This window comes from Megascapheus bottae, chromosome 8 (genome assembly GCF_031878675.1).
Source record: "Megascapheus bottae isolate mThoBot1 chromosome 8, mThoBot2.hap1, whole genome shotgun sequence".
NCBI lineage: Eukaryota > Metazoa > Chordata > Mammalia > Rodentia > Geomyidae > Megascapheus > Megascapheus bottae.
This window is the reverse complement of record NC_143516.1, coordinates 53,125,319-53,138,064: the sequence shown is the minus strand read 5'-3', so window position 1 is coordinate 53,138,064 and position 12,746 is coordinate 53,125,319. Positions and strand designations below refer to the sequence as shown.

Sequence of the window (12,746 nt, the reverse complement as noted above, 5' to 3'; positions counted from 1 at the left end):
ACATTAAGGACACTCATTATATGGCTTTTATTTTTATATCCTGGAGGTCCTTTCATTTAGCCCCATCCTATATGGCCTTATATATCTAGGTTTTGCCCTACTGTAAACCTGTTAGGAGAGTCCAAGGTTTATATTAATTATGACAAATGAGAGAAATTATTGAGCCTATGTTCCTTTCAGTCTGGCTTACTTCACTTAATATGATTTTTTCTAAGTTCTAGGGCTTTTTCCCCCCTTTTCCTTTCTCAACGCCCTGAGAAGGCCAGATGCATTATGGGTGTGTTTAATAAACTGATTAATATAACCATGTTTAATGTATTGGGGCTGGGAATATGGCTTAGTGATAGACTGCTTGCCTAGCATGCACAAAGCCCTGGGTTTGATTCCTCAGGACCACATAAATAGAAAAAGCTGGAAGTGGCTTGTAGTAGTTCAAGTAGTGGAACGTTAGCCTTGAGCACAGAGAGGCTCAGGGACAGAGTGCAGGCTTTGAGTTCAAGCCCCAGGATCGTGTGTGTGTGTGTGTGTTTCTGTGTGTGTGTGTGAAGGTATAATCTTTCACATACATACCTACATTGCTAATTAAGAAGTTCACATTGTCTGCTATTCTGCTAAAAAAAATAACACCAACCAACCTAATTTTAGTCTACAGAAAAAAAGTCTAAGTGATTTTATTAAAATTATGTCTCAAGAGTCCAAGCAAAAACTCTTTTTAATCCACACTATCAAAAAGTCCTTCCATTTCCTCTGATAACTGTACTAGATGGGCTAGATTTTCTTCAGGTTCTTTATTAATTGCCAGAGCCAGGAAAAAAAGAAACAAAAGAACTTGAGTATCTACCTAATTACTACTCTGACAAATTTCAGGAAGTACTGCACCGTCAAGTTTTAGAAATTCACATTGTAAATACTTTTCCTTTTCAAGTAATATATATTACCTTCATAATACTTAAAGAGATCTAAATTACTGGTCACTTATCAGAGATTTAATAGTACATTAGAATTGCTATCTGTCATTCTCATCCTGAAATTTTTGAAAAAACACATCGATGTTAAATACTAGTTGTACAATGATTGTATACCAACTATTTTTAGAACAGGTGTTATTGCTATGTCAAACTTTCTTTTTCCAAACCTTTTTGAGTAGTCTACAATAATTCTTGTGAATAACTGCTCTACAACCAAAGCTTGCCTCCCCTGTTTTACTAGGTCTTGTAAATCAGTTAATAATCACAATTCCACATTATATAGGGCTTATGAAGAAGTAAGGCCTAGCATAGGGATATTAAATCCTGAATTACAGCTATGCCTTTACATAGAGTTCAGAGAAAAGAACTCCCAGTAGCAGCTCTTCCTGTTGTGTTGTAGAGCCAGCTTCTCACTCCTAGTCAAAGGGAAGATACTTGGCTAGAGGTTCTCATAACTGGAATGTCAACACCCATAGTAAACAGAGCTTAAAAGGCTGAGCTCATGAGGCCTCCACAGAATCAAAGCAGATGTCAAACTAACTGCTACTAAATGGACTGACAAAAGCTTTCAAATATTTGTGGGGGAGAAAAAGGGGAAACAGCAGCCAAAAGTTCAGAGGCTTCACTAAGACAGGTATGCTGAAAACACTGCTAATGAATAAAGGCATAAGGATTTCAAGTCACTAATATGACACAATCTGTAATAACAAAATGTATCTGGCATCTCTATATTTTAAGGATAGATGTGTACACGTGTGTAGGCATTATGGATTGTATATAAAATGTTTCCAGGTATAAATAAAAGATCTTGCTTTTTGTAGTTGATGAATATAAAAGACTTCCACATTTTTATTAGTAACTATAAATTATCTCCAAACTATAAGGTATTTTATAAAAATAAAAATAAGAAAACTTTTTAGGATTTAAAGTACTATGTATATTATCAGAAATTAAATCATTGTTTATAATAAGTCATGTTAAAATTTCCCATAAAAAGGACCATGCTGTGATTTTTACTATTTCAGATGCTGTATTCTTAAAATTACTGTATAACTGAAAATAAAACAAAAACATCCTCTAATTAGTCCTTTGTTTTAGAGAACAATATAAAAAAATGACATTGAGTGAATTAAGATGACTAACCAAAAAAAAACAATGACTGAGCTACTTGTATATAACTGGTAGTTAAACTCTACTATAGTCAATAATGGCTTAAGTTACAGTTCTGTCTGAGCTACCTCAAGGAAATCAAGATAAAATGACAGTGATAGCTTAGAAAACATTGAGACATACAGAGAATACAAACCTTAATAATGGGGGTAGTTAAGATTATCCTTGGCTCAGCAAATATTTTCTTAAGAATACTTCACAAAACACAAATCCACTGAGTATGTGACATAAAAAGATGTAAGCGTTCTCCAGGTGTTGCTAATGACCTGGGTGACCCCATAGGAGGACATCTTATTGGGGAAACATTTACTCCCCTCGTCAGGAAAAGGAGATAACACTAAGAACAATGCCAATAACAAATTATTAAACTACAACCCTTATATTTTAAGGCATTTGAAACACACACACACACACACACACACACACACACACACACACACACACACAGCACTACTGAATAATTTACTTTCTTACGCAGTTTCAAGCAAACTACTCCTTATGCAACTAAACTTTCTTTTTCATTAATGTGCCAATGAGTTTTTCCACCATATTTTTAGGCCAACTAATAAACTAATTTTGCAAAATATCTTAATTTCTATCATTAATCTTCAAAAGCAAAGAAACTGAATGTAAAATCTTACCTGACCAGTTTCTGTTCCAGTAACAGTCAAGTCTTGGATAGATCTCCGTCTTGGTTGTCCGTTGCCTTTTAAAAAATAAAAATAAAACACTGAAATCTATTCAAAAGGTAGTAAGAATGTAACTGCTACAACAAAGTTGAAATTTGGTGCTCCTTGGATCTTTAAATTGCTTGTGGGGGAAAGAATGAATGAATTTATTATAAAAAACATTTGTTTAAATAGAAAGAAGGAAGGGAGGGAGGAGTGAGAGGAGGAGGGAGGGAGGGAGGGAGGGAGGGAGGGAGAGAGGGAGGGAGGGAGGGAGAGAGGGAGGGAGGGAGGGAGAGAGGGTGGGGGACAGAAACAGAGACACAGAGAGAGACAGAGAGGACAGAGAGCACACACTTCAGTGCTTTAACTCAAAAGTTGCTTTGCTGGCTTACAATGAAGTATGCCCTAATGCAATAACACTCTAGCATAGAAACAGCTATGGAACTGTCTTCTACCATCTTCTGTCATGTGTTTAAATAGATGAGTGCTTGGGAGTTGAGGTGATGACGGCATCTATTTCAGGGGCCTTACGTTACAGTTTTTACAGCAAGACAGCTAGTAGGTTGTAGGACAATCAATTTTAATGGGCAGTAGTACCTTCTTTCAGGGCCAGAGAAGATGCTTAGGTTTAAATTTATTACATGGAGTCATTCCTTTCTTTGTCAGAAAGGAGTAATTCAGTATTTGTGTATAATAGCTCAATTTCCTCTCAGAGATGAATGATTTTTTTCCATTCTCAAATACACACTTTGTGGAAATGGGCTGTGATGTATACCCTGTTTGGGAACTTCTATGCTAATCACAGTTGAAAAACTTAACAAAAAAGAATCCTACAAAATAAAAAGAATCCTACAATTTTACGTAGAATGAATTAAAGAACTTCACTCAGCACTTTTATTTGGGAATAGGGTTGTTTGTACAGATCGGCTAAGATGAGAGATCAGCTGTTTAAAAGGAAACACTAAAATACCAAGTAACAGCTGACAATACTCAAAATTCTTTTGACTTTGAAAGCTAGATTATGTAATTTCTTAATTACAGAGAGGTACCCAGAACATGCTCTCTCACAGTTGTGGTCCCATGAGCAAATAATTGAAGTATATTTTTATGATCCTGGGATTAAAAAAAAAACATCTTAAAATCTGTACAATTGCGGCTAGAGCTTGGCTTAGTGGTAGTGTGCTTGCCCAGCATACACGAAGCCCTGAGTTCGAATCCCTGCAACCATATACACAGAAAAAGCCAGAAGTGGCGCTATGGCTCAAGTGGCAAAAAGTGTCTGGGAACAGTGCTCAAGCCCTGAGTTCAAGCCCCAGGACTGGTAAAAAAACAAAAAACAACAACAAAAAAAACCCTGTACAACTTAGCATCTTGAATCATGTGACTTTACTGTTTTGCACAAAACTGATCTTAGGAGGGAAAAGAACTTTTAATACAATGTGTGTAGTGAATATAGAAAGTAAAATTCATAGCTACTGTTTTTTTAGCAGTGGTGAGGCTTGAATTCTGGGTCTGGGTCCTGTCCCTGAGCTCTTTAGCTCAAGACTAGCACTCTACCACTTAGAGCCACAATGCCACTTTTGATTTTTCTGGTAGTTAATTGGAGGTAAGAGTCTCACAGACTTTCATGCCTGGGCTCGTTTTGAACCAAGATCCTCAGACCTCAGCTTCCTGAGTAGCTAGGATTATAGGCATGAGCCACCAGAGCCTGGCTCATAGCTACTTTTGAAAGTATAAGTCATCATCACTTTCTTCCATTTTAGGCCATGTTTTGGAATTCTTTGTATAATCTGCATTCAAATGAACTCCAAATTTCACTTCATTCCAGAAAAAAAACCCAACTGTTCATTACAAATTGAACAACTGTGCATTTACTGAATAAGACATACAAAGATCTTTATGCATATTTTTAATGATTCTTGTTTCCCAAGGACAAAAAAGGATATCTCCTACTATGACTAATAAGCAATTTTAGGCACATTTCATTTAACACACACATTCTAAAATTAGCTTAGATGAGACAGTCTTATAAAAGTGTCTGGAATTCTCTTTTCAGATCAGTAGCATTTGTGAATCTGAGAAACCACCCAGCACAAGTGTCTATAAGCCATTACATCACCATCACAATAATGAAAATAAATTCAAGACTAAATGGGAGAGTGAAGGGGAAGAGGAGAGGAGAGTAAAACTCTCAAGAAAGTAAGGTACAGAAAATTGACAGTTAACAGATGCCATAAAATAAGAAATCTTCCAGCTATAACATGAGTCAGAGCAAGCAGTATTAGGCAATGCATTTTAATTAGCATAACCATAGCAGAAACCATCTGGCAAATGGTTCAGACAAAGCAAAACAGGATTGCAATCAACAAATACTTGTTGCTCCAATATTAAGAGTCAGACAATTTTGAAATATGAATGTAAAACAAATCAATCTATTATTGTGAATGAAAATTGCTGGGTGTGTTCTCAAAATTGTGATTCTGAATTTTCTGCAATTTCTGTGTATTAATTCAGAGATGCATTCCATTTACATTTTTATGACTCTTTAGTATGTGCAAACCTGTACTACACATGATAGTATAAAAAGAAAAGAGAACTGAGAGCAATACAATACGAACACATGCCTGACCATGGAATCTGAAGCCTGTAAATGTTCTGAGTATTTTATTCAGTAACAAACTCTGGAACTTTCATGGCTTTATAACAGAGAAAATGTGACAGGACCTAGTAGGAAGAAATGAACTAAAGATATACATCACATGGCCTACTATACTACAAATCTTCCTCTAACCTCCTAAAAAGTTCTCTCTCAAGTATCTACAAGAACAGAACTCACTTCTTCAAAGAAACTGCTCTTTCAAGTATAACTGATTCCTGACCAAGGATTTGCAAGTCATCATAGAATACATCTAAAAATTGCAACCAGGCGTGGTGGCTCACGCCTGTAATACTCACGCCTGCTACTCAGGTGGCTGAGATCTGAGTATCACGGTTCAAAGCCAGCCCAGGCACAAAAGACCTTGAGACTCTTACCTCCAGTTAATCACTAGAAAACAGGAAGTGGGGCTGTGGCTCTAGGGGTAGGCTTTGAGCTGAAGAGCTCAGGGACAATATCCAGGTCCAGGGGTAGGGCGGTAGCCTTAAGCTGAAAACCTTAGGAACAGTGCCCAGGCCCAGTTCAAGAAAAATAAAAATAAAAAATAAAAATTGTTGCTGTATGTCTCAGACAGCTCATTCTTGTTTAAAAATCAGATGATAAACCAAAGATATAATTTTAAAATGTTCTCTTTTCTGCCACAAATTTTATATTCTAATATTAACTTTGATAAAATTTACTTCTTTTCCTTAGAAGGCAAACTCTCAGCTGAGTTTTAAAAATTTTGTCAAGCACTGCAATAACAACTTCTTGGAGAGTGCACCTTCTAGTAAAATAGTGTTAATAGTTTAGAACCCGATTTTCAGTTTACAAAAAAAGATTAATAATTTTGGTTGTCTACAATATGGTTAAGAGACTGCAAAAATTTACCTTTAATAGCTAGTTAAGTTCCCATTTAATAAATCATATATAACATTTTATTAGATGTGAAATAGGTATAGAATATCTTAATATAGTGCCTCTCCAGCTCCTGGCATCCCTAATCCAAAGTTTATAACTGCTAAAACACTATTAGTAGGAAAAGTTCATTCTTTCTATTCTATTTTCTCTTGTCTCTTCATATGTTACACTATTTAAAGGGAAATATTTAATAATTTATGTACTTCCAATGGAAGGAATGGATATTTTGGTCCTCTAGGCAAGGTCTCACTAAGTTGCTTTGAATTGACTAAAGTAGAGCCTCCAACTCTTGATCCGCCTGCCTCAGCCTCCTGAGTGCTAAGATATTAGAGGTTTGCTCCATCGTGTCTACATTGCTTTTCTACTAGTTCTTGGACCACATGCAGTGTTCGGTTATATTCTCATGTTAGAAGAGAAAGGAAAATTATGCTCTGGTGTCTCTGAAAGGCATCTCTGCCTTCAGCTGTCTGATGTATTAAAAAGCTCTCCTCACCCTATCAATACCTTAATCATTTAACTTCTGAAGAAGGGATGCAACATGTAAGTATCAGATACCTAGCTATTCATCTATTATTTTGTTAAACATGAACACGTTCAGGATTTCTTATTCTATCAACCATCTTACTGCTTCAACATGTTCTTGATAGAGCAGTAAAAGCCAAATGTTTCAACTGAAATTAAAAGTTTTTCATTTAAAAGATCTTAGTTGAAACCATAAGGACCACTTAAGCATAAGATTGGGTTTGAACCACAGAAATGAGTTAAAAAAACAACAACAATAAAAACCCCTCAGGTTTCTTTTCAGCTTTGAGAAGGTTACTATGAACAATCAATATCAGTTAAATTCTGAGTCTCCTAGGCAAAACACTTTATATATTGCTCAAACCATCTGTACATTCAATTTTGTTATCATATCCTTACAATCATTAAGACAGAAAATCCTCCAATGAAGGCACTGTCACCATTTTTTTTTTTGGTGGGAGGAGAGGCTGATCTTGTAGGCTTGACTTCAGGGCCTAGGGTGCTGTCCCTGAGCTTTTGTGCTCTAAGCATTTGAGCCACAGCTTCATTTGAGCCACAGCCTCTTGAGCTGGCTTTGAACCGTGTTCTTCAGATGGTGGTTGCCCAAGTATTTAGGAATACCAATGTGAGCCACAGGTGATTGGCTCATTCTATCACTCTTGAATGTTATGCCCATATTATTTTAGGCTGAGGAATAAAAAAGGCATAACTAAGCAATACTGTTCAAAGTTTTCAAATTGTAGCACTTTATTTTTTTAATTATTAAAGAATTTATTAATGTTGATTTTTACTTCATATTTTTATTGTAGCACTTTAAAGCAATGTGTATTAAGACAATGAATCAGAAAATGTTCAAGTGTTTTAAAATGTAAGCAAATGTAATAATTTAGTCTGAACCAATAAATTCAGAATTATAGAAAAACTGCTTAAACATCTATAACAGTTCCCAATTTAGTTAATTTTCTTATTATTTATTTATGTTAGATTGCACTGTCATTATTTGCATAGTTTTGCTTCTGCAAATCACATTTTGGAAATTCATCTTGTTTTATACTAGCAATCAAGCTGGTATAAACTGTGTTAAACTAAGTTCAGAGCAGGAGGAAGTACAGAAGCTTGGTGTTTCAATGAGACCTTTCACAGTTTGTCTGTCACAGGTAATAGTATTTTTTTTTTTTCCCAGTGAATCCTTTTTTTTTGGGGGGGGGGGGTTAGTCCTAAGGCTTAAACTCAGGGCCTGGGCACTCACTGTTCCTGAACTTCTTGCTCAAGGCTTGCAGTCTACCATTTGAGCCACAGCACCTCTATCAGCTTTTTCTGTTTATGTGGTACTGAGGAACTGAACTGAGCTTCATGCATGCTGGGTAAAGCCATCCCCAGCCCTCCCAGTGGATCGGAAATGCATTATAATCACAGCTGATTCCTAGGGTGCACCAACTATTTGCAAAGACTGGAACACAATTGCTGTTCTTTGATTATTGATAAAATTAGCTTTCTTAATTAGCTTCTTTATGTTTTAATCTAGAAAAGGCTATTTCTTTTTTAGACTATGTATATTTTAGACATCTCACTTATTTAGCTTTGACAATGGAATTTTTTTAAGAAATGCAAATTTAAATATTATAGCCAATAATATATATAGTTTCTCAGTCATGATCCTTATTTTATTCTGGATACAAAAAAAAAGAAATAAATTTGGAGAAAAGAAAGTCCATGCAAAACTAAGATCTGTATATCACTGTCTTCTTAAAGGGGAAAAACAGAACAAAACAAAACAAATACATCACTTTAATAATTTGTCACCCATTTGCTTTACCTCAAATAAAAGTATAATAAATTACAAAATACTGGCTGAAGTATTATGCTTTTAAAAGTCAGGTTTTAATGGAAAAGTTAAGAAAACCCATTTTCTTGCCTCAAATCCTATTCCAATTTACAATTTTACAATGTTCAACAGATGAATGTATTAGAAAATTGTAATGAGAATTGTCTAAATCCTGGGCAAGAAACTTTCAAATTTACATTTGCTTTGCTTGAGTGGCAACTGCTAGCACCTGACCAAACTTTTTACAAATAAAGTTAGTAAAATGCCATATATATTTGTCGATAATTTGCACTTAACTGTGCATCATCAGATCCAAGTATTTCACCTGCAAAATAGCTATAATTTTTATCTGATAATCTAATTAAATACTTGTGATTAACATCAATTAAGGCTAGGTAAACTACCTGTTTTAAAAAAGCCTTTCCCACTAGGTTTTCTCAGCTTCAGTATCGATAACCTTTCTCACCAGTCAATTTTTTGTTGCAATGGTTCTCTGTAATTGGCAATATGTTAAGTAGGTAGCATCCCTTCCTTCTGCTTACAACATCATAAGCAAACAAGCATTCTTTCCCTTTCCTCCATTTCCCCCCCCCACCCCACTTAGTTCTGGCTGTACTGTCATATAAACTTTTGTTTTTACTGCTTACCTGTAGGACATACATTAATACTGTGCTATTTGCCTGATGTTTCCTAATTCTCTTAAACATTTGAAGTATTATAGCTTAGCAGTATGTTAAATTCAAGCACTGACATTGTTTTTAGTCTAGCATTCCCTCTGATGTATATTTTCACTATGGAAGTAAAATGACTACAAATACTTTGTCTATTTCTAAAGCAGCCTTTTCTCAATAAATAGAAAATTATATGTGAGAAATCGGCTAACACTACTCTCTGAACAGCAATATTGACAATGTTGCAAAACAAGATACCACTTTGATAAAGAAAAATGCGAAATAGTTTGTATGAAAAAACTGGCCCATAACATTGTGGTTTGGACCCTAGTTTCTCGCTAGAAAAGGTGCTCAATAGTGGTGTGCTCATTTACTTCATAAACACCTACTTATTTAAATAATGGTCTGCTATATCATTTGACACATGACATGTACTTCTTGTGTGCTTCTCATCAACTGCAGAGGGCTGTCTACTCATTTAGATAATTGTGAATGGCTTTCAAACGCTGCTATAAATATCCACATGGTCCTTGGCAGAACAAAGTGAAGCACAGAAATGGTAACAACTGATAGACAACCAATAATGATTAATAGATACAGTCTGTTCTTACAGAGATCTATGTTTAGTAGGGGAAAACACTGTGCTAAAGTAACACAAAGTACTCAAGTCTTATGAGATGATTACCATAGCTACAGAAGGAGTTTAACAGTTGTGACAATAAAATACCACATGAAAATGAGGTATAGAAATACGTAATTTGTGAGATCTCCTTCATAACAGATGAAAATCAGATTGAATTATTCTATGTTTTAAATTTTTTTTGACAAGATACCCTTCAAAACAGAAAATCTTAGTTTTACTTTGTTTCTGTTTTTGAAGTTAAGACACAATGGCATTTAGCAATCTCCTTTTGCTAGGACAGAAAGAGGTGGAACAGAAAGACTAGAGGACTCTCAAAAAGGAGTCAGTGAGGGAGGAAAAGGAGTTTACAAACAGCAACAAAAGTTTCCAATAGTCATTGTCCCTTTCTGTTGGGTGCAAAAAAGGTAAGTATATGTTCAGGTTCATGTGTCCATTTTCAAGAAAAGAGGTAGTTCTACTAGATATGTGTTGTTGTCTTCCCAGGTTCATTTCAGTTTAAATTATTTCCAATCTGTCTCCCTACTAACTGATTTTCATGTCCTATCAGAATTGGAGCAAGAAGCATTTTAAGAGTACCAGGGATCATTATTCTGGTCCTGTAACTATTAGACCAGCTGAGGTGGTCTATGATACCTGATATGACGATCTCAGGGACATCCAGAATGTTGCCAAATGAAGCAGTTTTACGGTGGCCCCGTTTGGGCTTGGAATAGGCTGCAAAAACACATATATACAGTATACATGCAAACAACCACAAATAGTAACACAGAAAACAAGTAACTACAAAAACAGAATAGTTGAGAAATAGTTATGTTAACATTTCATGCAGAATGGCATGCAGAACTATCTAACTTTTTATTCATGCTTAGGAAAGGCATGATTAAAGAGCAAACCAGTAACAATATAAGAAAGTATCACATGATTTTAATTAGCAGGAGAAAAAAAAAAAGACAAAGCCTTAGGGTAATGAGAAAGCTAAATTTCCGATGTGTTCTTAGAAATAATCTACCTAAGTGAATCCAATGATATATAATGAGGGCAGGGGAGGGAAAGTGGGAGGGAAGAGAGCAGTTAATAAGAAATAAGCTGCTATAATTGTTTTAATTACACAAACACAGGAATAGACTTTAAACAGGTATTTCTTGGAGAGTGCTATAAGGTAAAATTCATTAAGCAGGTTATTGAATCAAAATATAAATGTAAAATTATGTACAATAGCATTTATCCTACAGATAGGACAAAGTGATTTTAATGTGTGTGGTTATTCTTAAGGTTAGCCTAATTACTATTCTATAAAGAATAATTACTAATGGGGTTTTGACTAGAAAAATAATGATAGCAAAGACATAAAACTGTTATAACATCATGGTCTGTTTTAGGGTCCCATCAAAACTTAGAGTCTATCTTGACTGACTGAAATCGCTCAAAGTGCAAAGGCAAGTCTTTATGAACAGAGCTCATTAACTCCACTTCACAGAAATACCTGTGACTTATTAAAACCAGAGGGCTTTGTCAATAGCTGATGGCCTCTGCTCAACTTGATCGTTTCTGTAGATCGATCGATGGCAGAGACTGCTAAGTCTTTAGCAGATCTACCTGAAGGAAAGATTACTGTGTCTGCCAATCTGTGTTGTTAGCCACGGATTGGTTTTATTTAGGATAGAATTCTTCCAGAAAAATGACCCCAGACCCTTTTACCTCTGAAGCTCTGTGTAGTCATCTAACCATGTTACTCTGGCCACTGGAAGCTGTCAGGAAGAGCTCCTTAAAAGAACCTGGCTGTCCTTTCACTCTTTCCCTATTTCCTCCTTTCTGCTGCATGGAATGTGGCAATGATGACTCAAGACCATAACTGCTGCCACAAGGTACCCTAATGATATGAAATAGAAGATCAGTTGTCTGAAGATGGAGTGTACCCCATCTTCTTTATGTGTGTGGGGAACAAAACGCTTGCATGGTTATAGACGCTGTTACTTGGGATCATTTGTTCTACATAATGGATCTTGGGGGTAATTGATACATATCAGTGATCAAGATTAGTTAAAGACAAGTACAGTATGACGTCCACCGGGACTACTTAAAGAGCTCCACATACAATGAGAATATTCTACTCAGAAAAAACAAATGGAGAAAGGGAGACCTAAAAAAAGAAATCCTCATTAGCTAAGTTAAATATATACATACACACACAAATATACACAGAAGTATATATTCATAAACATATATCTAAAGGTAACTATATAAAAACACATAAGTGTTTATCTCAGAGTAGGGTTATGGGAGGTTTATTGTTTGTTTGTTTACAGTTCCACATTCCTCAGAACAAAAGTGTTTTTACTTTTATAATCAGCTTCCCTCCACCCTGGGGAGAATCAGAAAAATATAAAATTCAATAACCCCAAATAAATCCAAATTAAATGAGCATTACTAAAATGAAACCTGACTTAGTTAACAAAATGCACTATAGTTGTTTTTGTACTGATCTATGACTAACAATACTGTGCTTCATCTATGATGAACAAGTTTAAGAACTGACAAAATGGAATATAAATGTTAATCTTTTCAAGGTCTAATAAAGCAATTCACAGTTTTTTAATTTCATCATTAAATGAATTAACCACAACTAGCTTAGCTACTTGGAAGAAAGGAGAAACAAACAGCAAAGCTGAATCTTATTAAGAGCTGAAGCCTAGTTTTTGGTCAACATAAAAAAACTTTAT

The 12,746-nt window shown here is 35.3% G+C and overlaps 1 protein-coding gene across 2 annotated transcripts in view; it reads right to left on the bottom strand.

Annotated features, from left to right (window-relative positions):
- Map3k7 (mitogen-activated protein kinase kinase kinase 7) overlaps positions 1 to 12,746 on the bottom strand; it is a 68,939-nt gene that overhangs the window by 20,506 nt on the left and 35,687 nt on the right. The window contains exons 12-13 of one of the 2 annotated variants that reach the window (XM_090338423.1): positions 10,660 to 10,740; positions 2,780 to 2,844 (exon numbers count right to left, since the gene is read on the bottom strand). In XM_090338423.1, the coding sequence (XP_090194549.1) occupies positions 2,780 to 2,844; positions 10,660 to 10,740 (146 nt within the window). The remainder of the gene's footprint in view (positions 1 to 2,779; positions 2,845 to 10,659; positions 10,741 to 12,746) is intronic. The other variant, XM_090338424.1, reaches the window with a different exon arrangement.